This window comes from Topomyia yanbarensis, chromosome 2 (assembly GCF_030247195.1).
Source record: "Topomyia yanbarensis strain Yona2022 chromosome 2, ASM3024719v1, whole genome shotgun sequence".
Taxonomy (NCBI): Eukaryota; Metazoa; Arthropoda; class Insecta; order Diptera; family Culicidae; genus Topomyia; species Topomyia yanbarensis.
In genome coordinates this window covers 52,282,400-52,308,616 of record NC_080671.1, presented here as the reverse complement: position 1 = coordinate 52,308,616, position 26,217 = coordinate 52,282,400, and the positions used below count along the sequence as shown (strand labels likewise).

At 37.5% G+C, this 26,217-nt stretch overlaps 1 protein-coding gene across 3 annotated transcripts in view; it reads left to right on the top strand.

Annotated features, from left to right (window-relative positions):
* LOC131684952 (uncharacterized) overlaps positions 1–26,217 on the top strand; it is a 160,816-nt gene that overhangs the window by 121,398 nt on the left and 13,201 nt on the right. For all 3 annotated transcript variants that reach the window (XM_058968247.1, XM_058968246.1, XM_058968245.1), the window contains 6 exons: positions 6,933–7,140; positions 15,137–15,373; positions 15,595–15,776; positions 18,589–18,790; positions 19,029–19,154; positions 19,773–19,915. In XM_058968247.1, coding sequence (XP_058824230.1) covers positions 6,933–7,140; positions 15,137–15,373; positions 15,595–15,776; positions 18,589–18,790; positions 19,029–19,154; positions 19,773–19,915 — 1,098 coding nt within the window. The remainder of the gene's footprint in view (positions 1–6,932; positions 7,141–15,136; positions 15,374–15,594; positions 15,777–18,588; positions 18,791–19,028; positions 19,155–19,772; positions 19,916–26,217) is intronic.

Sequence of the window (26,217 nt, the reverse complement as noted above, 5' to 3'; positions counted from 1 at the left end):
ATGATTTCTATTTGTTGTAATTTTGATGTTTGACTTTGCTCGGGTAGTAGCCATGTGATAAATGTCCAGTCAGTGCCCTGACAAGAATCCTGCAATTTTCGGCATTTTCGGACATTAGATCCGGAAGAAAAGTTTTTGTTTAAATGCAGGTTTGTAATGTACGCCAATGATTGGCACGTTCAGGTGCAGCTCAAGTACGAATCTGTGTTTTATCCAACTTGTCGACAGTGGTAGAACTGGTTCTGGACCAACAAAATCAGTTGTAGCGCCAACTCTAGCCAATTCGTTCGCCCATTCATTTCCAGTAATACAGGAATGATCGGGTACCCGTAAAAAGTAGATAGCATTTCAGATACTAAGTTCTTCGAACAAAAATAAATTCATTTGCCGAAAATTCCTTGTTAAAGTGTCAATTTCGGCTTAGAATACGGTGTAGTATCTACCAAGCGAATGAGATTGGACTATTCTCATTTCACGACAATAGACACAAGCGCCGGTACGGCCCTCCAACAAAGAACCGCCAGTGTAACAAATTACGTATTCTTGAAGTTGTCTCTTTATCCAGTCAGACAGCCATTTCTTGCGAGGAGAAATTCTCAAATAACGTTTTAAAAGGAAAACGACATGTGAGTGTAAGTTTACTGGGAGCTACTTATCCCATGTAATCATTTGGGTCCACAGTCTTGTGTGGTTAGCTGTAGGATCTATCGAGTTACTGTTCAAGAGCCCAGTAATATTAAGACGGTATACACAAGAAAGTGATTCTTGTTTCAAAAATACATATAGTGGTTTTATGTTTAAGAGTGCCTCTAGAGCAGCAGTAGGTGTTGTCGAGAACGCACCAGTTATCGTCATCGTGATCATACTCTGAAGATGATTTAGATTTGATTGGATTGTCATGACTTCTTTGTTCTGCCACCAAACAAGGCAACCGGATGCCAGTATTGATCCAACAATTGTTGTGAGTGTACTTAGGTTTAAGTCCCTAAGATTTTCCAAAATTCCGTCTACATTGACCAAAGGCCATGCAAACTTTCTTGATTCTGAAATCGATGTGAGCTGTCCAGTTAAGGTTTGAGTCAAGAACTGTCCCAACGTTACTTGATCTACGACAATACTCTCAGAGACTTTCGGAATCGCAACGGACGAGCTCCCATTGTAATCTATCCAAACCATATGTCGTAACCCATTGAGTTTCCTCAACAAGCCATCGGTGACAAGGTTCCATAGATTTGGAGACAGCACACCACCTTGAGGACATCCGTAGACACTCAATTTCCTTATGTCTACTTATCTTGACGATGTACACAGATGCCAGTTGCTAAGCATTGCGTATATCCAGTTTGTGATATATATAGGTACCTCATGATCTCGTACTGCTTCCAAAATGGATTCGAAAGACACGTTGTCAAATGCTCTTTCAATATCAAGAAAAACTGCCAAGGTTGATTGCTTTTGTGGAAAAGCTTTTTCAATGCTGTAGACAATATTATGTAACAGGGTGATAGTAGACTTCCCCCTCTGATATGCTTTGCTTGCATACAGGGGATGATCGCCCAAGCTAACATCCCGAATGTATTAGTCGATTGAATGTTACACTGTTTTGAGAAGGAAGGAGGTCAGACTGCTCGGTCTAAAGTTCTTTGCCTCTTCATAAGTGACGCAGCCACCTTTGGGAGTGAATTTTACAATTATTTCCTTCCACGTTAATGGAACATATCCTGTTACATGGCTACAAGTAAATTTTTTTTTCAAAATATGTTGAAGTGTTCATTACCCCTTTGAAATAGAACTGGAGTGGGGGTGGGCATAGCGTAGTTGGTAAATCGATTAACTTGTACGCAGCTCATCTGGGTTCAAATCCCAACCCCGTACATAGGGTTAGAGATTTGAAATGATCGATTCAGTTGTGACAATTCTACGAGCAAATGCCCAAGTATCAGAACTATCATAAAAGAACTCAGAAGCAGTCGTCAATGATGCCTCCGTGCAACCTGGAAAGTGTGTCAAAAAGACAGTTGAGTTCTACATCTTCGTCATACGAGTACTCACCATTAGCAGTTCTAATCAAACTGACATGACAATCTTTCGATGTCGAAGGTAACTTATTTAATCCGCTAGTCTCGTTGAGACTTGAGACATTTGTGCAATAGCTTTACCAACCACGTTGCTCAAGAGCTCGAAGAGCAGTTCTGTATGTTTTGCAAGACATCTGAAATGGCTCCATCCAGTCTTTGCGTTTGCTATTTCAAGCTCATATACCTAACATTTTAAGTCAAACAAGTTCGGTATTCCACCAAGGGGCTCCTTGAACTGATAACTCGAAGCGGACAAGACTCTTGGTACGCTGCTACTATGAGTGAGTTTGTTTTATCCACGACGTCATTCAAGACATTTGGAGATTCAATTGTCGAAAAATACCCCAAAAATAGTCGCCAAGCCCTCTTTGTAGAGGACCCAGTTCGTAGATTTTGGATTACGATATGTGACGATATTTAGCGAGACGTTTAAGTGATCAAAGACTCGTTTGGTACGAGCTTGTTTGCTAACTCCTGCGTAATACCGTCAGAGCAGAGAGTTACATCTAACACCTCTTCTCTGCCAGCTCGTGCAAACGGCTGAACGGCTTCCTGCATTAAGTATGTGCAGATTTGTACTACTTAAGTATTCCATCAATTCGGTGGCTCTCAAATTGATACCTGAGCTGTCCCAAATTATGTGGTTGGCATTTGCATCACTGCCGATTATGAGGGGAAATCCATTTCTGCTACAGTATGATGCAGTACTTTTGAAAGCATCAGAAGGTAATGGTTCATTATGCAGCAAATATGTCAAACAGTAGGCGTATTTTCTGTTCAAATTTTCAACAGTCATATTGACCGTGATAGCAAATTTGTGAGGTGGGATATAAGACATGCTTGAATAGCACTATTCGCAAGTATACATGCACGAGCTATTTCACGTGGATTTATCATGATATTGTTGTTGGAAGCAAAAGGAAGGGGTTAAGTAGTTATCCAACATTCGATTCTTGAACCAAAAATGTGGAAGCTTTTCCTTTTTGCACGAGGAGCTATTGATTCATAGTTGCTGTACATTTATGCTGAAGATTAGTTTGTGCTACTCAAACCATACTCGATCACAGCACTACACATTTCATCATCACACTGCTTGTTACTGCTTGTACAGTAACTAGAAGATATCAAACACGTTGGCTTATAATCGCCTATAGCGAACCCCGAAATGGGTATTCGGGGCATTATAGTTTGAAGGCCACGATTTGCGAAGAAACGAACGTCCACTGTGCCAGAGAATCGCTTAACACAGCACGGGTAAGACCCAACCCACTCCGTGCGCGACTGGCATATTTTAGTTCTGACAGCCATGTAGTCCTCGCCATACAGAAACACCTTGACTTGAGGACTCCTGTTTGCAGTCGCCTCTTACGACATGGGAGCATGAATCCAGTGGATCAATTCTTGGTCGAGATACTTGAACCCATCGGATGTCACACGGCCTCTACACTGGTTTTATTCGGAGAAAGTTGATAGACTGTTATCAACCTACTGGTGGACAAAAGCCACTCAATTTTTTTAAGACTAGTCGTTTAACCAACTGCCTAATTGTGGATAGCCAAATAAAGATAATACTTTTGACTTAATAAAAGTTGAAGATCCAATCTACTATGGATAAAAAGAGAATTTAACCACTTCGGTTTTCTGATTGTTGAGAGGTTTTGACGTACCTGGTGTTATAGGAAAATCTATATCACGAAAACTGAACCTAGTAAAAAATGGCTTGGTAGTAGCTTTTTTGTAATTGAGTTTTAGGAAGAGCATGCCCTTTGTTGCGAGGAAGCTTTGAAGATGAGATCAATATCCTTCTTCTTTTGACTACACTAATATTTGTGTAGTTGTTTTCCAATTTCAAACTGGAGTCATCCTCATCAGCCAGAGCTGCGAATGGATTATCTAGTGGAATTGGCTTTTCGGGTAACGATTTTACTATCTCCACAAAAAAATATTTTACGAACGTTTTAGCTTTTCCGAGCGAATTTCATCCCTAGGACATTACGTGATTTTATGACGGTTTCCATTGCAAAGTGTGCATTCTCGTGGTGTTTTTCTCATGTGTCATCCTTATGTTCTTCATCACATATTACCCCATTGTTATTACATCAGAAGGTACTGCTTGTAACTGGAACAAATCATAACTACAGCATACATGCGAAAAGGGAGTCAAAGTTTGCCCAGTAAGACGAAATTTGAGAGAAATTACCGTCAATGAATTTGAGGGGACTACTTTCTTTTTCCCCAATCCCTGAGATTATTAGTCTGTCCTAGATAATCTTTACATGTGAGCGGTTAAGATATTTAAATATTCCATTTACTTCCAGTAATGCTTTGGATGTTAGCGATTCTTCCGTGACACCATCGATTTTGACAATGTGTGCCGGAATATAAACGCTATTTTCCTTTGTGAGATGTGATTCCTTTACAATCGTGTTAGCTTGTTTCTGGTCAGTAAGCACCGCATGAAGTTTACTTTTATTGGTCTTCGTATTTTAACGCAAGCTCGAAAAATTTGCGATTAGGTCTCTACTGGTCTGTGATACATAGGTCTCTACTCGTCTGTGATTATCTATCAGTTATCTTCGTTAAAATCATCGTTTCAAAATTTTCCATTGACTTCACTACCACCTCCTCAAATGCAAAAACATCGCCAGAACATTAGCACCTGCGGGAAAAAACTAAATATTCTTCCTTGTAGATAAGCTTCTATGTTTGTAATTCACACCCAATTTAGATGGTTGAATCGACGCGAAAACCTCGATTGAATGCACAATTTGCATAACTTCTCAAACCCAACATAAACCGCCTCTAGGCAACTAGTAACCACGCCTCCACCACCCCTCGTCAAGTTAGATAGCAGTACATATACTCGCTCCATAGATCCATATTGAATAAAGACTGCCCCGGAATGTTGAACTAGGTCACCAAAAGCAGCGTGACACCAATTTTTCCCCCTGCGTGTTTTCGTTACTCGTTTTGCGCTCGCACTCATCTACAGCTTCGGAATAGGGATTCTGCCCCGGGTTTACTATTCATCCCCCATTTTCGCAGTGCACAATACACAATCTCATTCAGTTGAGTCCTAGTTTCGCTAGAGCTCAGCCAGTCAACCGATTTCAGCATCGCAAGCAATACTCTGACTACCCCTCTCTTTCGCTTCGTATTTGATGTTCAATTTTATTACACTATTAATTGGATCGGAGTTTGGAGAAGGGATGCTGATTCTGAGTCTCCCCCATTTTTGCTAATCCATTATGGTTACAGGGCGAAAGAGTAACCATTCATCACCCCATCACCAGATACGCGTAGGCGGATTGGGGGCAAAATGGGCGACCAATTAAATAATTGGGAAAAATGCAGTTTTCGAATAAAAAATCTTTTACACTTTTTCCAAAAATAATGCTTTCTCAGTTTAATTGCATAGTCTACCTTAAATAACATGAATTTCTGAACGTTTTTGTAACCAGTCTCCTTACGACCTGATGATTTAAGAAATAAAGGGTTATATACAATTGCACGAGATATCTCAACATTTTTAACCGCTATTGTAGTACGATAGCACTTCTAACAAAATATACAAAATTTAAACTAATTTATAAATTGGGTTCATTAGAATTAAAATTTGTAACAAAAAATTTTGGTTTTGATAAAAATCACATTTTCAGTGTTTATTTTTTGTACAGACGTATTCATTCCCTGTAACTCTTTCTTAAATAGTTTTGCTATATAAATTCCGGTAACCGAACTAAATTGTTTTGAAAGTGATACACGAAAAGATGTCTATGTCCTTTTGAAAAATTGCACTTGTATCAATATGTTGCCAGAAACAAATTATGTCATTCATAAACTGAACACAACTTCAAAGTTTTGTTCGAAACGCCAATGGTCATATTTTGTGGTCGGTTGATTTCTCATGGAATGGCTCAATTACGGCCGTTGCCTGAAGCATCTATTTTAGAGCGTGTGCGGTGACCACAAAATCTCTACCACCAATGTCACCAATACTACAATAGCTAGTTACGATAACTGTAAAAAGTGGAGATATCGTAGTCAACGCAAACGCTATGTAAAACGTTTCAACGGTGGTTATTTTTTAAATTTTCAATATTTTCTCATGACACATGGTAACATCAACTTTTTTGTATTAGACTTAAAAATATATTTTTAAAAAATCACGGAAAATTGCATGCAAAGGTATTAAACCCCTTAAAAACATTTCAAACACAGTGGACACCTTACTGCTTCGTTGAAATTAAGATATAAGGTCTCAATAGTCAGTGAGTTAAGTGATAATACCTATCGATCATCATATATTTCATTCTACCGTTTGAGCCAATAGATCGGATTTGATTCAATAGGATGAAACCTAAGATGCATAATGCGTCGCCTACCTTATTTAACAGCGAAAGGAAATTGTGTTCCAGTGAGCTAGCATACGAATGGGAACATTCAGCATAAATATCATTTTTATTACATATTCATTGCATTGCCAAAAGCACGTTGACATTCGCTGGTCTCTTTATCCGCCACTTTGAACGAAGGACGGTTAATAATAAAATAATAAAGCCTCTATCTGGACTACCTTATCGTGGAAAAGTTTTATTACATTAGAATAACGGTTTGGATAAAACTTATGCACAGATAAGCTCAATTATTATTCCCGGACAATTGGAAACAATTTCCAACTTTTTGTCGGGGCTAGGTACGTAGTATGCTACTGGTTGTTTGTTCTAGTGAATTAATTTAATCTTATTCGCTATATTCGGACCCATCAGTGATGAAATTCAATCAGACAGTCAACAGGGTATCATCGTCAACTTTGTTAAACTTAGGAAGGTCCCATTTTTCGTTTACTTCCAGGCACAATGTGCGTTACCAGTACACCGCCCTGGACAGTGGCATCGGAGCCCCGGACCGAAATCCCCGGGAACGAGCTGCACGGGATCGTGCGTTCACTGCGTGTCAAGACTGGTTGCAAAACACGGGAGGACGATACGAATCGATAGCGCACTTAGATGACATCGGTTCTCGACCAAACAAGCACTGGTTCCTCCTGAATGACTGCACGGTGAGTTTACATTGCGAATCAAAGCACCTCTAAATATTTCCGTTCGGGTAAAGCTTTTGTAAAAACTTTTTTTAAACTTATAATATTCATTAGACCTAGTTTCTAACAGTTAGAAATATATCGAAGGCCTTTGAGCGGGAGGATAACGGGGTTTATCAGTAAAAAAAATATAACTAAGGAGAAATCTTCAATTTGAGAATAATCCTGAAAATATTTACTATTCCAAAATAATTGTTTATTTACTTTTAACTCTCCGAAAGTCGCGCAAATGGCCCTTTGAACGAGCCGCTGGTGCGCCAAGACGATATCGCTAGATTTTCAGAGCAGCAAGCAGTCACTGCACTAGCGCGACTTCCGGAAGGTTAAACTGAATGTTGATCTGTCCATATTGTTGCTTTCAAATGGTCAGATGACTCACACAATGTTGATATATCAAATAATCATAGAAAATTATTTTTTTAAAGTTGAGCAAGTCCTTTAAGGGGTTACACCACTGTAATCGATTATTTATTTATTCATTAGTTTAAAATGTGCGTTAAGATGTTAAAAATGATATCCCAAAACATAGAAAACGAAAACAATGCATAAATGTTCAAATGTTCAATTCTGCCGCAACGCCTCTTATGTATATTCCGTGTGTACTTAAAACTTTAACCGTGTTTTTCTCGAAAACCCTTTTTTGGACTGGCTGGAAATGTAACTCGAACACATGATTTTTGATCGCTTTGAAATTTTCACAGTATATTCAAAATTGATTTCTTCGGCGACGTACGTAGGATTTTTTTTTATTGCTTAACTTTTTTTAATTAACTATTTTGTGTCGATTTGTATGACATTTTCGGCGTTTTTTCACTCAAAAGTAATCCTGCGTACGTCGCTTGTTATTGACAGAGGAAATCACAAAAACTTTAGTATTTGGCTCTAGGTCAAAAGTTACGAGTGATAGATTTCAGACCGGCCCTTCAAAAAAAATGCGCATGGGGAAAAATGCTGCACAGCCGCCTTCTTGTGATGATATTACTCGAAAAAGTTATTTTGGATGATTCAATACTTGTGTTATAAATCCCATTTAACAAGATCTCGATTCATCTCTTTATTGCGATAAGAAAAATTCTCGAAATATTCCAATTTTTTCGTGCTCTACAGTGATGTAATCCCTTAAAGTATCTTTTTGCACCAACTTTATTCCAAACAAATCAAAATCAAAATAATCGATGGAGAGGTACATAGCATTGTTTTAAAGTATTTATTGGGAATCATTAACCTCTCTTTTTAGTTGAATGATATTGACAAAATCGCTAATATCACGTGGTTGTAAACTATGGGCATGGCATTCATGGACAAAAATCCCAATGTTTACATTACACTCATTCTGACAAAGGTTTCTTGCACATTGTAATTTTAAAGCACTTCTCGATATCTATTCGATTCTGGACTATTTACTAGGCACTAGTAACCAAAAGTGGAGTATATGCACAAGTTGGCAGACACATATGGCAATTATTAATAAACGACAAATGGCACATGATACTATATGCCCCTTAATTGTTTTCTAAGTCGAGCCTCCCCCCCCCCCCCCCAACCTTAGAAAATTTCCTTATCTTTTTTTTCAGAAAAAAATATATCTCAGCAACTCTTAACAAATACATCGCTAATGAACACGCGGGTCATTGAACAAAAGTCGGACAACACCACAACTGAACCCGGCTGAAAATCACATGTTGAGCTAATTTTGGGGTGATGAGTTCATGTTAAATATCAAAAGTTATAAATGAGATACATGTGTCCATACAGTGCTATCGAAACTTTCTTATTAGCATTATGCCATTTTTATGACGAATCTTTTTTTACTAATTAGTTATGTCAAGGACAATGTAAAAATTAGATAAAACTCCTTCAAATCTGTATATGGTCGGTGTTAAGTCAGACCGGACTAAGTCGCAAAACATCAAAAATGAGATAATGATAGCACTGGATAAAGAATTTCGTCAGCTTCATATGACTTCTGCCAGATTTGAAATAACAATAAACAAGAATTATGGCAAAAAATAATTTCCAATCATAATGTAATGGATGCTGCGATTCAAACTGTCAAACTCGTTTTTTTGAAATCAATATTTTGTCACTTAGTTCGGTCTCATTTAACACTGACTATATAAATTGTTGGTTTACGTTTGATTCACTTGTTTTTGCGCTGATTACCATGCGTCTACATACCAGTAAGGTTGTTTTGAAACACCTTCGGGCAAAAAGGGACAAAACCTTGAAATTTGAAAAGAAAAGATTTTCAATTTTGAAAATGAAGAGCATTAGAATTTGCAGACACAGCGATGTTTAGAAAGCTAAAATCTAATTCTCTAATTCACGTTTACAAATGTACTGCGCTAACGTTTGGTTGCGATCATGGCTATTATAGTTTTCACTGTACTACGAACTTAACTATGTATCAAGAAACCTGCTCTTGGTTTAATAAGGATTCATGCTCCTAACACTTTCCTAAACATAAATAATTATAATAATCTGAATTCTGTGAAAGAATTGTCGCGAAAGTATACCAAAATGCATACGAGGATATATGATGTATATCATGAATGTAGAAACAAGTTTGATAGTTTAATTTAAATCAAATCAGGTTTCTTTTGCAAGGGGTCATGCATAAATGACGTAGCATTTTAGGGGGTAGGGGGGTTAAACCAAATTTGTGACGAAGTGTGACGAGGGGGAGGGTAGGGTCAGAAGTTGTGCGACGTAGCATTAAGTTTAAATTTTTTTGACAGGCATCAAAACCCATTAATTAGAGAAAACTATTTAATGTTCCTCCATTCCCAAGTTGCTTTTCACGCGGTTTTTCATTTTGTAATTTTACTGTTCGCGGAATGGCAGGCTCGCAATGAAATGGAAAGATTTTTCATGCGGATTTAAATTTCCACATTAGTTAGCTAATATTGCTAACTAGTAGACTTATTTTGGTAGCTGAATTAAATTTTCTTTCGGATTCAATCAAAGAAAATTTAGTAATTTAGTTGAGCTTATGCTTCTTAAAATCGTTGGCAGCTGCAGGATTGTGAACTTTTCTTCATGCTTTATGACATGTAAAATTCTAAACAAAACTATCCACACTATATTTGTCGTGAAATGGGCTTGTTTTGTAGGCAATTTGCTGTTATAATGAAAATGTTGATAAAAGTTGTCAAACATTTTGTTATTTAAAAGATTTGAAAAACATATGTAATTTTTGCATCTCCCTGTCGCGTTGTGGGGGGGGGGGGGGTTAAGGAAATGCTATGTCATTTACAAGGGGGAGGTTAGAATTTTGTGACCAAATGCTACGAGGAGGGAGGGAGGAATCGCCAGAAAAAAGCTACGTCATTTGTGTACGGCCCCCAAGTTAAATTCATACAGTCCAATGTAAAAATATTCACTTAAGCTACCTTTCTAGCGGATGCAAATTGCCGTGCCTTTTGCTTGACTTCTTCCATCAAATTTCGTACAATCTCTGGTCACTTTCCACGCCGCAGATCGCCAGTTTGCTACCTCTAAACGACAACTGTCTTCTTGAGGTTCCGCTTGATGATTGCCCATATTTTTCTGTCGAATTGGGAGGATTTATGTCCTTGCACATCACCTGGACATTGTTCGCGCATGTTACTCCATAACCTTTTTTCGTAATGGCAAGATGTCAAATTTTTAACAGAACGGAACAATTGTGTTGCAATAAACAGAACGGAACAATTGTGTTGCTCGAGGAAAAACAAAAGACGCTTTTTCCAGGCACTCTTGCACATCCCAGTTGATGGTCCTGGTCGCAATGTATATGTCACTCTTCACGCCACAACAAACAGATGGCCTGCCACATGAGATATTTATTTGCAAACTTCGACAGCTTAATGTGTTTCAAAATATCTGACATTCAACGTATCATATTCTTATCCAGGAAGCATTCCAAAATCTGCCTTGTCGCACGTTTCGTCATCCTTTACCACGCAATCAAACTTCGTCAGCAGAGTCATGCACCGTTTAAGCGTTCGTTCTCTGGTCGACTGCTTTTGCTTATCGTCACGATTTGAAGTTACCACCTTTTTGTAAGTCGACAGTCCGGTTCGTATTTTAGCTCGATGCACGGCTGCAGACAATCTTTCCAGCTTGCTTACGACATCTCGGGCGGACATTTTGGGATTTCGATTGAAACAGCTGCCCACTCTTTCGTCGGTTTTGCGGCCTCCGGCTTTCGATTCCCTTCTCCCGACACAGCCTTCCCTGCTACCGACAACCGTCTTCCGAACACTTTTGTACGTTTGTGACATTCAACCATTGCTCCAACTTGGCGTTCGAGAGATCAATTTTCGCGATGCGCGAGAAAAATTTTGCTTCATTGCTCTTTTTGCTTCGATACCATTTTCACAACACATTTTTACATCAGTCCAAATACACCAACACCATTAATATCTTTTACTAAAATAAAAAAATATTGCGCTGTCTTCAATATAGGCAAAAATCTTGTATTTGACGTTTTTCGGTTGAATTGTGTACAATAATTTGAAGGAAAACTTTTTTTTATTGGTACTGATTTCTGCCCATGGTTCCACTTTACTAACTAACCAAACTATTAACTACTACTAACTACTGAATATCGCTAAAGGTTGATTGGTAAGAAGACTTTCAAAATCAGTCGCTGTATTGTTAGCGTTCCACGACCATAAACTTTTATGCTTAAAATTCGCTCATTTCTATTGAGGCACTATTTTCAAACAAAATACAATTGTTATTGCTTTTCCAATCGATGATTTAAAGCGGACTGATCCAATATGGTTTGATTTAAACAGTTAAATATACACAATTTTTCTAATCAAGATTCAAACAAGTCTTTATACAGAAGGTCCGGGCAGTAATAAGTCCTGGGACCCAGTTCGACTCTCGATGGCCCTGTACACGACGCGATTAAACATCAGAGAGACATCAATCGGAAATTGAGGAGAGCAACTAGAATGTTGTAACTGGTTGCATCTTTAATACTATAGACTCGTGAGACCGTGTATTTGAAAAGCTATGATACGTTTCGGTTATTGAACACATCTTGAAGTGTTGTATCCTGTTCTTTTTTGGTGTTCGTTATGAAGAGAGATGATCAGAAGGCAGAAAAAAATGATGAAGTTTATCCTATTCATGTCAAACTTTTGCAACGCTTTGCTACGGTATGGCATCTGCTATTATATGGTTTACATACCATCGAGGGGGCGAGCATAGCGTAGTTAGTAAGTCAATTACCTTGTGTTCAGTTCACCTGGGTTCGATTTCCGTCCCCGCTCAAAGGGTTATAAATTTTTCTAACACGAAAAAAAGGTGAATGTTGTTTAATTTTAACTGGAATGAGAAAGTCGGAGCGAAATTTTGAAGGCACTTATTTTGAGTGCATAGAAAAGTTGAAAGAGGCGCTTGTGGATTGATTTCGATTGGTTGATGTCATGAATAGGATAAACTTCATCAATTTAAAGATAGGGAAAGAAGAAAGAGTCACAAAGATACGATGTGTTCTCTTCCATGTGTCAGAAGCTAATGATACTGAAATTATTGTGCCCAATTTTATTTATACATTCGTGTCAATTTGGCGATGTTAAGTTATGTAACAGGTAATATTATAATATCTTTACACAAATTACAAGATATCAGTAATAACTTCAAAAACTGAAATTTACAGACACAATAATTACAGTTCAGTTTTTCTCAAATGTATCCTTTTATAGTATAACACATTGTCTAAAATATTTTTTTATTTAATTGTTGAGACTAGAACAACTTGAACTTTAATTGTTGAAATTAAAACAACTTAAACAAAAGGTCACAATTTCAAAATTTCACTATTTCAATATTTTCGCCCATACATTCATCAAATCCAAATTTTTGGCAGATCGTTTAGAAAAACTAAATCATAAAGTCATTAAAATATACTTTGCATTGTTTAAAAGACCAGTTCTTAAGCAAAATGTTCTTATATTTCCTAGAGTTCTTACATTTGTATAGTTATGGCATTCGCTCTATAACACTCCGGGAATTCAATTGTATAAGGCAATAAAAATTACCAGTATATCTTTCGCCATTATTTCAGGAATCGAGATATTTTTATGAACAAGATAACATGTTTGCTATATTGTTCAATAATCTCTAATATTTGACAATACTGCCGAACACATTGTGTAAAAATTCACATATTATTAATGAATGCAGTTTCATGATTATTTTTTAAACTAGTGATAGTAGCAGGACGCCAGATTCGTTTAAAATAGAGTTGAACTGCCAGATCCGCTGTTTCTAGGAAAATTTTGTTTCCTGGGACAGTTTTTTTGCTATGACACTTTTCTACTCACTGGGATTGGGTGACAGTGACATCTGAGATGATCATTCGAATTCTTAAACACCCATTTTTTATAATACATTTATTTGGAGTTGTTTCAGTAACAACATTTTAAAATTTCGTGCAGTTTTCAGTGGCTATCTCGAATTATAATGATTTAATTATAATATTTTTTATACACTCCATTTTAGGCCCCTCCCAAAGCAAGATAATGGGTAAAGGCCTGTCACTACATATGGCCTATACACAGAAAAATTTAACATATTTAAATCAAAAATATGTGTTGCTGAATTTAATCGTTTAATGTTTCTTGGATCTAAAAAATCTATTCAAACAACAATAAACTTTCAATTTTAATATTATCTTATTTTTATTTTGACAATTTTGTTTTATTTTCAATAAAATGATTATTGAAAAAGGAAAACGATAATATTTTTGTTTTGAACTACAAATAAATTTTGTTGTATCCATTAAATTAATTTGTTATCTCCCACACAATAATTTTATTTATTGAATTTAACCCATAATTTTATTAAAAATGCATAACTTTTTTTTGTTGTTTTAATGGAAACTGCATCTCAAATTACATAGTGACAAGTTACTTAACTACCAGTACAGGGGATATGTGATCGATAGACGTATTTGGTATGTGGTTTAAAGAAATCGATAATGTAATACGTAAATTAATACGAGAGCTTAATCGCAAGAGCAGAACAGCCTGTAGAATTTGTGGTCGGGTTTTCAGCGGCTATTTGTTCACATTATATAGAGATAATTTTGTTTTTTATTCCTCGGCTTTTCGGTCTTTCAAATCAGAAGGGGTATTGTATACTGCCCGACGTTTCGGCCACTGGTTTTGGCCTTTTTCATGGGAAATATGTTACCGTTCTACATCTATACGTTGTTTATCGACGTTGAGAAGGTCCATAAGTTTTGCTTCATATGCAACAGTTTGATGAGTAAAACTGGTTAGTTTTCACATCCACCTTTTTACCACTTGCACTATTCAACGACACTTTCGAAGATCTTTGAAAGTGTCGTTAAATAGTGCACAGTGGTAAAAAGGTTGATGTGTAAACTAACCAGTTTTACTCCCAAACTGTTGCATATGAAGCAAAACTTAGACGTAGAACGATAACATATTTCCCTTGAAAAAGGCCAAAACCAGTGGTCGAAACGTCGGGCAGTATAGAATACCCGTTCTGATTTGAAAGACCGAAAAGCCGAGGAATAAAAAACAAAATTAATAAACACTATCCGGTCGTATTTATATACTTTATTGAGATAATTGCTGAATAAATGCAATGAATTTTAACGTTTACCGCGGACAGCTTTCTAAAGCACACACAACGTGTCGCAGTGAGTCAATAATGATGAATAATTAGAAAGGGTTAACAAAAAGCATTCTTTCTTAGCAATGTCAGTTTCATTTTGTCGATTTGTTGTTGATACCATGACTAAACTTCAAAGTTCTGTTTCACTATTATATGCGGTAGAGAGCGTGAATGGCCCTGAACCCTAGGTTACAGTTACACATGGAACAAATGAAGAACTTGAATTAAAACCTCCGATATAGAAACAAAACGATTTTTTTTCTACTTAATGCCAAGTTCTCATCTATTTAATGTAAATGCTTTTTTCTTCCAGGTACGCACGGATCGTCTGATGACTCTGCTCCCATTACCTCCTGACTGTATTGCCTTAGATGAGTTACCTCCGTCCGAATGTCCACAAGGCGTTCTAATGGAGTTGCTTGGTTCGCTTCAGCATCCATACATCAATCCGGTTTTAGATTTAGGCTTCTTTCCTACCGACACTAATCAGTACGTGTGTCTCGTTATGCCTTTCAATCAACGCGGAAGCCTGAAGGATCTCATTTATAAGGTAATTACTGACTTAGGGAGAAAACCAGCCGTATGTTAAATGATGGCAGTGATGCTGTCCACATTCATTATGTGCATTACTAGCTTTCATAAGCTACGAAAGAATTGAATCATATTTCATCAAATGTTTGATTCACACATACATAGTAATTCAGTAATCATTACAATTTAATTTTATTCAATTCTCTTTACCTTCACCGCATTCGGCAACACCACACGCAGTCCCAATGGAATGAACCATGGAACCGTAAATATACACGAAAATCCACCTGCCTGCCCCTGTCACAGGTACAACGATTGGGACGTCAAATTTTAGAAGCATTATTATTTTTAAAGGAGCGCGGAATTCCATCGCACGGCCATCTGCATAGCGGAAATGTAATACTTCAGAATGGGGTGGCCAGGTAAGTTTTCACCTTCGGCCTACTTCCGTCACACAGTACTAATGTAAAAATCAAACCTGTTGACGGGCGGAAATGTTGCACACTTAATAGTTTGAACAGACTATTACTCCACGGTGCTAACTAACATTGTGTGATCGAATTCATACAAAATAAGAGCTAACACTGCGATGTCGACTAGTTTGGCATAATCGATTTATCAACTGTAATTTAAGCTACTGTTTTATATGTAGAAAAATGTATTTGGGCCACTTATTTATTCGAAGTTAAACGGTTTTCATAATATATAATAACATAAATTTCAAAAGTGGACACAATTGATTGATTGCTACAAAATTACTGAATTTTGAATCAAAAGTTAGGTCATTTTAGCCCCACTAACTAGACGTGCAATATTAACAGTTTACTTTCTTAGAAGAACCACATTTCGACCAGATGTCATTTCCAAAAGTTGACACTGGATTATCGAACAAAAGTGAAACTTCAACACTAAAAATGCATTTTAACAGACAATTCCAAACTACCACGATAAAATGTTGAAACGAACGCAAAACTTATAGTCTCGGATGGCATACCGGATTATACCGAAAAAGACAAATAATCTGGTTGCAAGACAGATATCGTCCCTACGGCGTGTTGCCGCGAAAAGCGACGAAATTTATCTTCTCATCACGTTAGTCGGATTTAACGTTTGCGCGTGAATAATCCCTGCTTTTGCACTAGTTCCACAAACCACAAGTATACAGCAAAGGCCGAATGTCAGAGCTTGGGATAAATGAGTAAAAGTTAATGGTGGTGGATCTGCTGTAATCACTGATATTAAGTGTGAAAATAAATCAGTTACAAGCAGGAAAATTATGTGAATGAATATGAGAAAAGTTGGCAATGGGAAATGTTTGTGTTTTAATTCTATATGGATAAAATGGATGCAATAGGTTGCATTACAACCGTAATGCACATAATATTTTCAACATCAATATTGGCATTAACCCTCCGGTACTCGCGCGAATGGCTACCCGAATAAGCAGCCGCTGGTGCTAGAAGAATTTCACTAGAGTTTCTGAAGGTGTTGCAATAAATACAACCGCACGAGTGCCGGAGGGTTAATTTTTTAAAAATTGCCATGCACACCCTTGAAATTTTGAAAAATGGAGGCGCACGGCTATTTATCTACTCAAAACATATATAGCATGGTGATTAGACTGCCCAGAAAAAATAATGAATTTCTGAAAACTCTATCGGCCCACCCCTGGCTCGATTTCTAGTCCCACCAGGGGCACTTGCTCCAAATTCGAAGCAAATCGGACAATTCTAGCTACCGGACCAACGTGCCTGAAGTTTGTATGGGGTTTTTCGACAATTTAAATTGAGAAAACCCACTATCTCGCATTTTGACCGCCAGGTAGCAGTGTATGTATTGTAATATCACTATAAGTAAAAATAAGAAAGATAATTTAATTGTCTACAATTTTGTTGAAGACTGCTGGTCAATCCGGCTGTGATAAAAGAAGTTGTTGAACTTTTAACGAAGTGATGTCTGAGTCAGTTTTGCATGGATCCTAGCAGTGCATGGTTGTGTAGTAGTACTTGATTCCAACGATCTAACCATTTTTGTGAAATAATGGTTAGGTTTAGCTCAAAAGCATGTTCAGAAGAATTATAGTAGATAATACGAGTCAAGTTTTGGTTAGAAAAATTTTAGTTCCACCTATGACTGCATAGAGGGCGCAACACTAACTTTTTATAGAAGAGAGATAGAATATCGAGATGTTCGGAAGAAATACTGCAAAATTCCCGTTCTACAACTTTGTAGAAGACACCTAGTTTCTATCTCTTTCTGTTGAAAAGTTAACGTTGGCGCCCTCTATGCGGTCATAGGTGGAACTAAAATTTTCTAACCAAAACTTGACTCGTATTATCTACTATAATTCTTCTGAACATGCTCATGAGCTAAACCTAACCATTATTTCACAAAAATGGTTAGTTCGTTGGAATCAAGTACTGATACAGAACCATGCACTGCTAGGCCCCATGCAAAACTGACTCAGACATAACCTCGTTAAAAGTTCAATAACTTTTTTCAACAAAGCCAGATTGACCAGCAGTCTTCGACAAAATTGTAGACAATTAAATTATCTTTCTTATTTTCACTTACAGTGATGATATGATGCATATAGTGCCACCTACCGGCGCAAATGCGAGCTAGTGTGTTTTCTCCCTGTAAATTGTCGAAAAACCCCATACAAACTTCAGGCACGTTGGTCCGGTAGCTAGAATTGTCCGATTTGCTACAAATTTAGAGCAAGTACTTCTGGTGGGACGAGGAATCGATTCAGGGGTGGGCCGGTAGGGGTCTTTTTTTTCTTGTCACTCTAATGGTGATCCCGCCATGTTTCCAATAGCCCATTCATTTGAGCTTGTGGATTATAACAGTGCCTGCCACCTTCAAACGAGAACATCTTAAGTTTTCAAGCTAAATTTGTTATAATATCACATATATTACCAAGAAAAACATTGATTCGGATGAATGTGCAGCAGCTCCATTATTATTATTAAATTAGTGTAGCACCCTCGCTAATAGGTTTATAATAGGAAAATCGCCCTTAATCAGTGGAACGCGATATTTACAGATACTGTAAACCACGATAAGCTTGTAATCAATTTAGCCAAAAAAACATTCTAACGGTCAGATGACAGGTAACGGGACGCAACATTTCCTCTGCCAACAATTTTGTTTGCCATCACTCGGCTAATTCCGTAATTCAAAACTCATCTATTTATTTTCGCATTTGCTCTCTACCCCCGAACGCCCTAGATTATCCGGGCTGGAAAACGGTTTACTTGGGCTGAATTCCCGGGTCAACGCAGTAGTATGGGCTCACACCTCACCGGACATCGACAACATCGACGTTATCTGCTTCGGTCACCTGCTCTTTGAGATGTGCGCCGGCTATGAACTGTCCTCACCCCAGCCGACTCCAGGCCACTACCAGCTTGATCTCGAGCGCTATCCACAGGTTGTATAATATCTCCCACCTTCTTTTCTAGTATAGTAAATATCGCGCCAAGACTGCTCGTTCTACCAGCACAGGGGCGTTATTAGTGTCGCTGCCGTGACCGATCACAGCCATTTTCACCGGCATACGGAAGAAAAAAAATGTCCTCCCATAGCATCACCAGTGGGATGACTAATGGATTGTGACATTTTGATTTCTCGCTTTCTGTTTGTTATCTCACTTTTTCACATCTTTACAGGTCGTGGACGTGCTGCAGATGATATTCGAATCACCAGATGGTCGCTATCCGACGGTCGAAGAGCTGGTCCTTTGTGATATATTCCGCAATATCGATTTAAGAGAACTGCGAGGAACATGTGTGCCTGTAAGTTTTTATTAGATATAGATAAAAAGTTAAAACCAAACTATTGACAAATATGCGAAAAATAGTTCGCAGCTTCAGGGACGAAAAAAGATTTTGTCTGACCGGATGTCAAACTTGATAGCAGGAAAACAGCTATTTAGCTTTGTATTCGTAAATGTTAGAGACACGATTCTGATTTACCGAAAACTTTAAGTAACTCGCGGTACATATTACAATATGTTTGCGGAATATCGTTGTTTTGGTCGCGACAGACTTTGCAGTCGGTATTCGGCGTAGACGACAAATCCATGACGTATACGTACCTATTGATAGTAATAATCCTGCAATGAGCAGATGACAATTGATTCATGCGGACACCGCCCACTTTCTGTATCACCAATCCAGGAAAACCCTGCGAAAAGCTATTCATAAGTTAGGTCACGTAAAAAATCTCAACATAACACCTATCAACAACACGTATGTCGTGCCTAATTAACGCCTGTTCTGATAGATACGCGTTCGTAGCGACAGAATCTAGTACACATAAAGTGCTCTAGGCAGTTAAAGTAAATTGGGCCGCCATCAATTTCAATTATTTTCTTTTCTTTCCATGTTCAAACACGTCACCTGGGCGCGCAGTCCTTTAAGCATGGTTTGAGTAGCTCCACGTTGAGTCTGCTGAACGCCGTACGAAGACGACAGGGTACGATACTAAATGGTTCATACAGTGAAGGCAGCTCACCATGTACACCACCGTCGACACCACGTGACCGGAAAACTGGGTGTGTAAATTTTCTTTAGGCCCCACTGCTTGCATTTCTTCAATATATTCTTGCAAACTAAAACTCTACCAATAAAGCAACAGACCGCAACCGCAGAGTCACTTTGTCCACAATCACATTTATTTTAATGTTATCACTTGTTTAGTTCCAATGTTTTCAGTTGTATTATTTTGCCGGTGTTTAAACGAGTACTTACCGTCTCTTAACGATTGTTTCGGTGGAGAAAGCAAAAAATTTTCTTTGTCATAACACCGTGTGCCTTCAGCAAATAAACCTTCATAACGATACTTCCTATCTTTATACTGACTTTCTATCTCTTCATTTCTTTTTACTTCATCCCACCAAACGAAAACCGTCTTTATCATCTGATGTTATGCCAACTTTCGCACTGTTGGTGATTCTACTGGTAAACCAAAAAAAAACAGACCTTCACACCCCAGAAGCAAGCAAAAGACCTTGTAGCAACCACCGTCGAACGGCTTTCTGGCTTTGCGGAAAGTTGTAGTTGGAAAAGGCAAACCGAAGATTAAACGATTGCAAAGCAAACATGTTACGAGCAACCATGCGGCTGCATCGTTTGTTTAATGTAGTGCAGTGATTAGAAGAAAGAGTTTTCAACTCGTTATCGAAAACTTGAATAGTGTAAGCTCAAACGCAAGTTTAGTTTAGTAAAGAAATAAAGTTTGCAAGGCACAATTTATAAGGATTCGAGGAGATAGTACTTGATAGTTTAGTAAGTCGATTATGCAAAAAGATAGGAAGCACCTACATACTTAGCATTATTTGGTAATTCAATGAGACATAAATAAAAGCTTAGTAATTGAAGTAATAATGTAAGTAAAGTTTTCCATTAATTCAAAAATCGTGCGCCTTTTCCTTTTGTTGTCGCTTTCATCTATAAGGGCCTTGCATTTTTTCGCGTAGTTAGTTTTTCAAGCAGTGATCGTTTATAAGTTCAATTTGATGTAATTTTATAAAAAGCTTATAAAGATCGTTTTTATCATTCAGTGGCGTATTCTCAGTGGCACCTTAGGACTAAACCGAATCACGCTGACAGTACTGAAAAATAATACTGGCGGGTAAGACATTTTAACTTGTCTGCATCAATTGAAAGCACAGAAACAATTAACTCGTTAGGTTTGCATATTTTAAATTACAGAATGGAAACTTTCGTAGAAAGAAGTCGAAATAAGATGTTCAATGGCACGATCCCCGCGCTTTTCGGAGATTTGTACCTTTGAAAACCCAACTGAAAACCCCAGCTGGTTTAACTAGTTATTCTACCTCTTGGACAATTTTTGAGTATGTTACATTTTAACCTTTGAAATTCGCGCTGTTTTAGCACAGAGAACAGACATATAAGCTAGAACAAACTTTGCCGAAAAACTTGTGTAAACATTTAAATGAAAATACGTTGAAAATCACCATCGCATACAGGCTCGTATGCATGAATCACCATTGTATTCAAGTTTGGATGCAACGCCCGTGTAGCGTTTGCTGGCCGATCGTAACTTTGGCTAGTAGCAAGTTGCTACTTTCTGGTGGCATTTTAAAATGACAGTTTTACTTCTTACACACAGTCGATGCCAAACCATTGTTTATTCCTCGGATAACATGTTCTGGACATGATACAATCATTTTTGTACACTGACACAACTCAAGTGAAGCAATAAAATCTGCAATTGTTTGTTAAGACCATGTAAGTAGACAGCACTACATGGGCCAACATTCCGATCAACATATCTTGTGATTTCGATGTTATTTTCAATTTGTTAGGAAATAAGACTGCCCTCAGAAAATATATTTTTCTTCGCGGCGACCTAGGGATCCGCGGATCCCAGATTGAGAATCACTGATGTAGAGGGTCACTCACATCAGCTAACTTGTTCAGGAAATCAAAAGCTTGTCTATGGAAGGCCAAATAGTTTGAAACAAAATTCTGCCGCTAGGTAGCGCCAGTGAGCAAACTATTTTTTCAGCTGACTGTATCTCGGAATTTTTTTTAGAAAGTTTGTGTTTTGGACAAAACCCAAAAACCTACGAGGTGGTACACATAATATACCAGAATACTGCCATTAGGCAATACTAGTAAGATGTCATTTTTTGTCCTACTGTATCTCAAGTTTCTGATCCTTTAGAAGGTTGACGTTTTTTTTTCTTCGCTCTAAATTGGAAAATGACCAATATCACTAAGGGAGAGAATAAATTAGAAATAAGTTAATCAAATTGTCAGGTGACGTTTTTTATCAACTGAGTAATTATGTTAGTATCAAATAATGTGTATTCATGATTTTGGAAAATGAACAAAGAGAATTTTAGATTTGGAAGTCATAAAACCCCTGTTGAACATTTGTGCAATTGGGTCATTAAATGAGAAAAAAATCTTTTTTATTACATACATCGAAAGCTCATTTTCGTACTCGCAGCAATGTTTTTTTCCAACTCAGGAAACGTAAAAACAAAATTTAAATTTAAAATAAAGAAATATGTTGACAGTCTGGATTTGACACTATCAGAAGCATTTGACATATCGAATTTCACGACAAATGATGCCCTGTCAGAAAAAAATGAATACATGTTTTCCCGGTTTTCCCGCAGGGTTATTTTTATTTGACATAAACACTATCCAATGCATATAGTTTTTTTCATTTCGGGTGTTGTCTTGATAGGCCAGATGTAAACAACCGCAGTTTTCCTATGTATGGTTGCCAAGTTTACATAAGTTTTATTTTAACAAACAAAAAAATCGTTTTTACGTATTATAACGATTTTTTTTGGAATAATGCTATTTTATGCATATTGAACCTAAAATTTATCGAATGGAACGGAAAACTATATATAGCTTAATGACCCAACTAACATGGTGATCACAACTTACAGCAGGCAGAGAAATATTGACACATCTTTTCTAAATGCAAAATAATATTAAATAAAAACTATTGTTCTTCAATTTATTCCGCGCGAAACAAAATAAAACTCATTGTTGTAATAACACTTTTTGTGTCCACCTTGGATGTTTACTTTTTTCGATAAAGTGTACTTCGATATTATTATTAGTATCTCCTATTTTTGCTAGTTGCTATAAAACATATAATCTGACTGGTTTCGCCCTAAGATGGGATACGCGAAGACGATCTTCATTTTACTTCTGTCGTTATTTTGCAAGAAAAAAATTACTTGCAATATAATTTCAGATAAATGTAGACGCCAGTACTGTGCCGATGAGGTACAGATTTTACTGATAAGGTACTGATATGTGTTAAAAAAGGTATAGCTCATTATTGACATGAATTATGTTATTGTTTGTATAAGCTGTGTAGAACAACATTGATCATAACTTGTTGAACAGTATAAAACAATTTTACATGTTATCCTTGCCTTATTTAGTTGCTAAATACATTTGAATAAAATGAAAAAAAAATATTTTCTAGAAACCCTTTGGATGTAGTCAGGATACCACAATTTTTACATTTTCGTGCGTTGGTCTTGCCTGGTGGTAAAATTTCAAACTACTAAACCAAAAATTCTAGCAAAAAAAGATAGATCTTGAAAGTCGCAAATCATAAATGTGCATGCTTATTCGCACTGCCTGGTGGCAAAATCTTGAACTATCCAGTGCACCACTTCGTACATTTTTATCTTGTTAGCAACGTTTTCGAAGACACCGTTCGGATAAAAAATGAGCAACTTTATATAGAGTAGCATGAACAAATGCTATGCTCACCAGCGCCGCACAGTGGCAGAATCCTGCAATATTCGATGAATCACTTCGTAGGTTTCAATTTCCTAAGAGGTTTTTTTAGTCAGTTCGTTTATTTGATTTTTTTTTTCATTTTAATTTTAAAGGGCATGAGAGGCATTGTCCATGATCTGCAAAAAATCAGTATCTTGAGATACAACACGTCGAAAAAATTTCATTCACACTGGCGCCATCTGGTGATAAAATTCCGTACCGTTTGACATACCACCTCATAGGTTTTGATCTCATGAGCGACTTTACCGAAGAAATTTAGGATACCATAAGTTGAAAAAATGACATGCACACTAGTGCGTCTAGTGGCAGAATCCATAATCGCATATACCACCTCTTTGGTTTTGATCTCCTAAGCAAAATTGCCGAAGACACCGTCCTTTTGAAAAATCAAGAACTTGAGATACAGTAGGTCAAAAAAGTGCACACTCACTAGCGCCGCCTAGCGTTAAAATACCGGACTATTCGGCATACCATTTTACAGGATTTGCTCTCCGGTATCTTTCCTTGTATCTTTCATTTGAAATCAAGTTTATAATTGAACTAGGAACTTCGCAAGTTCTCCACGGGCTTCAAGAACCGTCATAGGTGGCCAATGTGATCAAAGCTACTTTGTTTGATCATTAGTAATCTTGACCAGAAAATCCAAGAAATTTTGCATCTAGTTAAGTATGTATTCCCAATTAACAATTCAGGTTTTATGGTACTCTTGATGTCGCTCGTAAAACTTAGAATACACTTGTAGTGTGCTATAAAACTTCCGATCTCGACGAACTGAGTCGAATGGTATATGACACGCGGCCCTCTAGACCGAGAATAGATTCACGATTTTCAGAGTGATTGCATAACATTTTTTATTTCGATTATAGAGGTTTTAATATTAAGGTCATTCGCCTCATCGAGTTAGAAAAGTCTCTTATGAAAAATTTCTTTTTTATCTTGTAAGCAACGTTTTCGAAGACACCGTCCTGATAAAAAAGTAGCAACTTTATATAGAGTAGAATTAACAAATGGTAAGCTCACCAGCGCCGCATAGTGGCAGAATCCCGTATTATTCGATGAACCACTTCGTTGGTTTCAATTTCCTAAGAGGTTTTTTAGTCAGTTCGTTTATTTGATTCTTTTTTCATTTTAAATGGCCTAAACCTAGGGCATGAGAGGCATTGTCCATGATCTGCAAAAAAATCAGTATCTTGAGATATAACACGTCGAAAAAATGCATTCACACTGGCGCCATCTGGTGATTTAATTCCGTACCATTTTACGTAACACCTCGTAGGTTTTGATCTCATGAGCGACTTTGCCGAAGAGATTTAGGATACCATAAGTTGAAAAAATGACATGCACACTAGTGCGTCTAGTGGCAGAATCCATAATCGCATATACCACCTCTTTGGTTTTGATCTCCTAAGCAAAATTGCCGAAGACACCGTCCTTTTGAAAAATCAAGAACTTGAGATACAGTAGGTCAAAAAAGTGCACACTCACTAGCGCCGCCTAGCGGCGTCATACCATTTTACAGAATTTGCTCTCCTCCTTTCATTTGAAATCAAGTTAATAATTAAACTAGGAACTTCGCAAGTTCTCCACGGGCTTCAAGAACCGTCATAGGTGGCCAATGTGATCAAACCTACTTTGTTTGATCATTAGTAATCTAGACCAGCAAATCCAAGAAATTTTGCATCTAGTTAAGTATGTATTACCAATTAACAATTCAGGTTTTATGGTGCTCTTGATGTCGCTCGTAAAACTTAGAATACACTTGTAGCGTGCTATAAAACTCGATCTCAACGAACTGAGTCAAATTGTATATGACACGAGGCCCTCTAGACCGAGAATAGATTCACGATTTTCAGAGTGATTGCATAACCTTTTTTATTTCGATTACGGAGGTTTTAATATTAAGGTCATTCGCCTCTTCGGGTTAAAAAAATCTCTTATGAAAAATTTCTAACCCTCTGTGCGGGGTCAGGACTCGAACCCATGTGAGCTGCATACAATTTATCAACTACGCTATAACTATAACGAATTTGACGAAAAATCTTGAGATCATCACCGAAGGACAATCTTGGAGTCTTCAGTACTAGATTTACATCAAGGAAGTATAGTGGAAACATCAGCGGTCCCAAGTAGCGTCCGTGAGGTTTTCCTGGCATAGAAGAGAATGTTGAGCCCCGGTAATCGCCTATGACAACCGCTATCTCTCGGTTTGTGAGGTAAGATCGAAACCATTGCAAACACCACCATTTATTGGAAATCTCTCCATTGTTGCTATTCTGATATCGTAAGCGCCTGAAAAGTCGTGAAGTCGTGAACCCGTGTTGATCGTCACTTAGATTCTGCTTACAGTGAACCTGAAGAAATTCCATAACCACAAGCTCGAACAGCTTCGAAACAACACTCAATGATGTTATTCCACGGTTATTACTTACATCACGCTTATTACCCTTTTTATGGACTGAGTACATACATCTAGCAGTAGATATACGAAACATGTGAAGAAGCGTGGTAAAAAAAGCTTCGATGTGCCTTTTCAGAATAACGGAGTGGA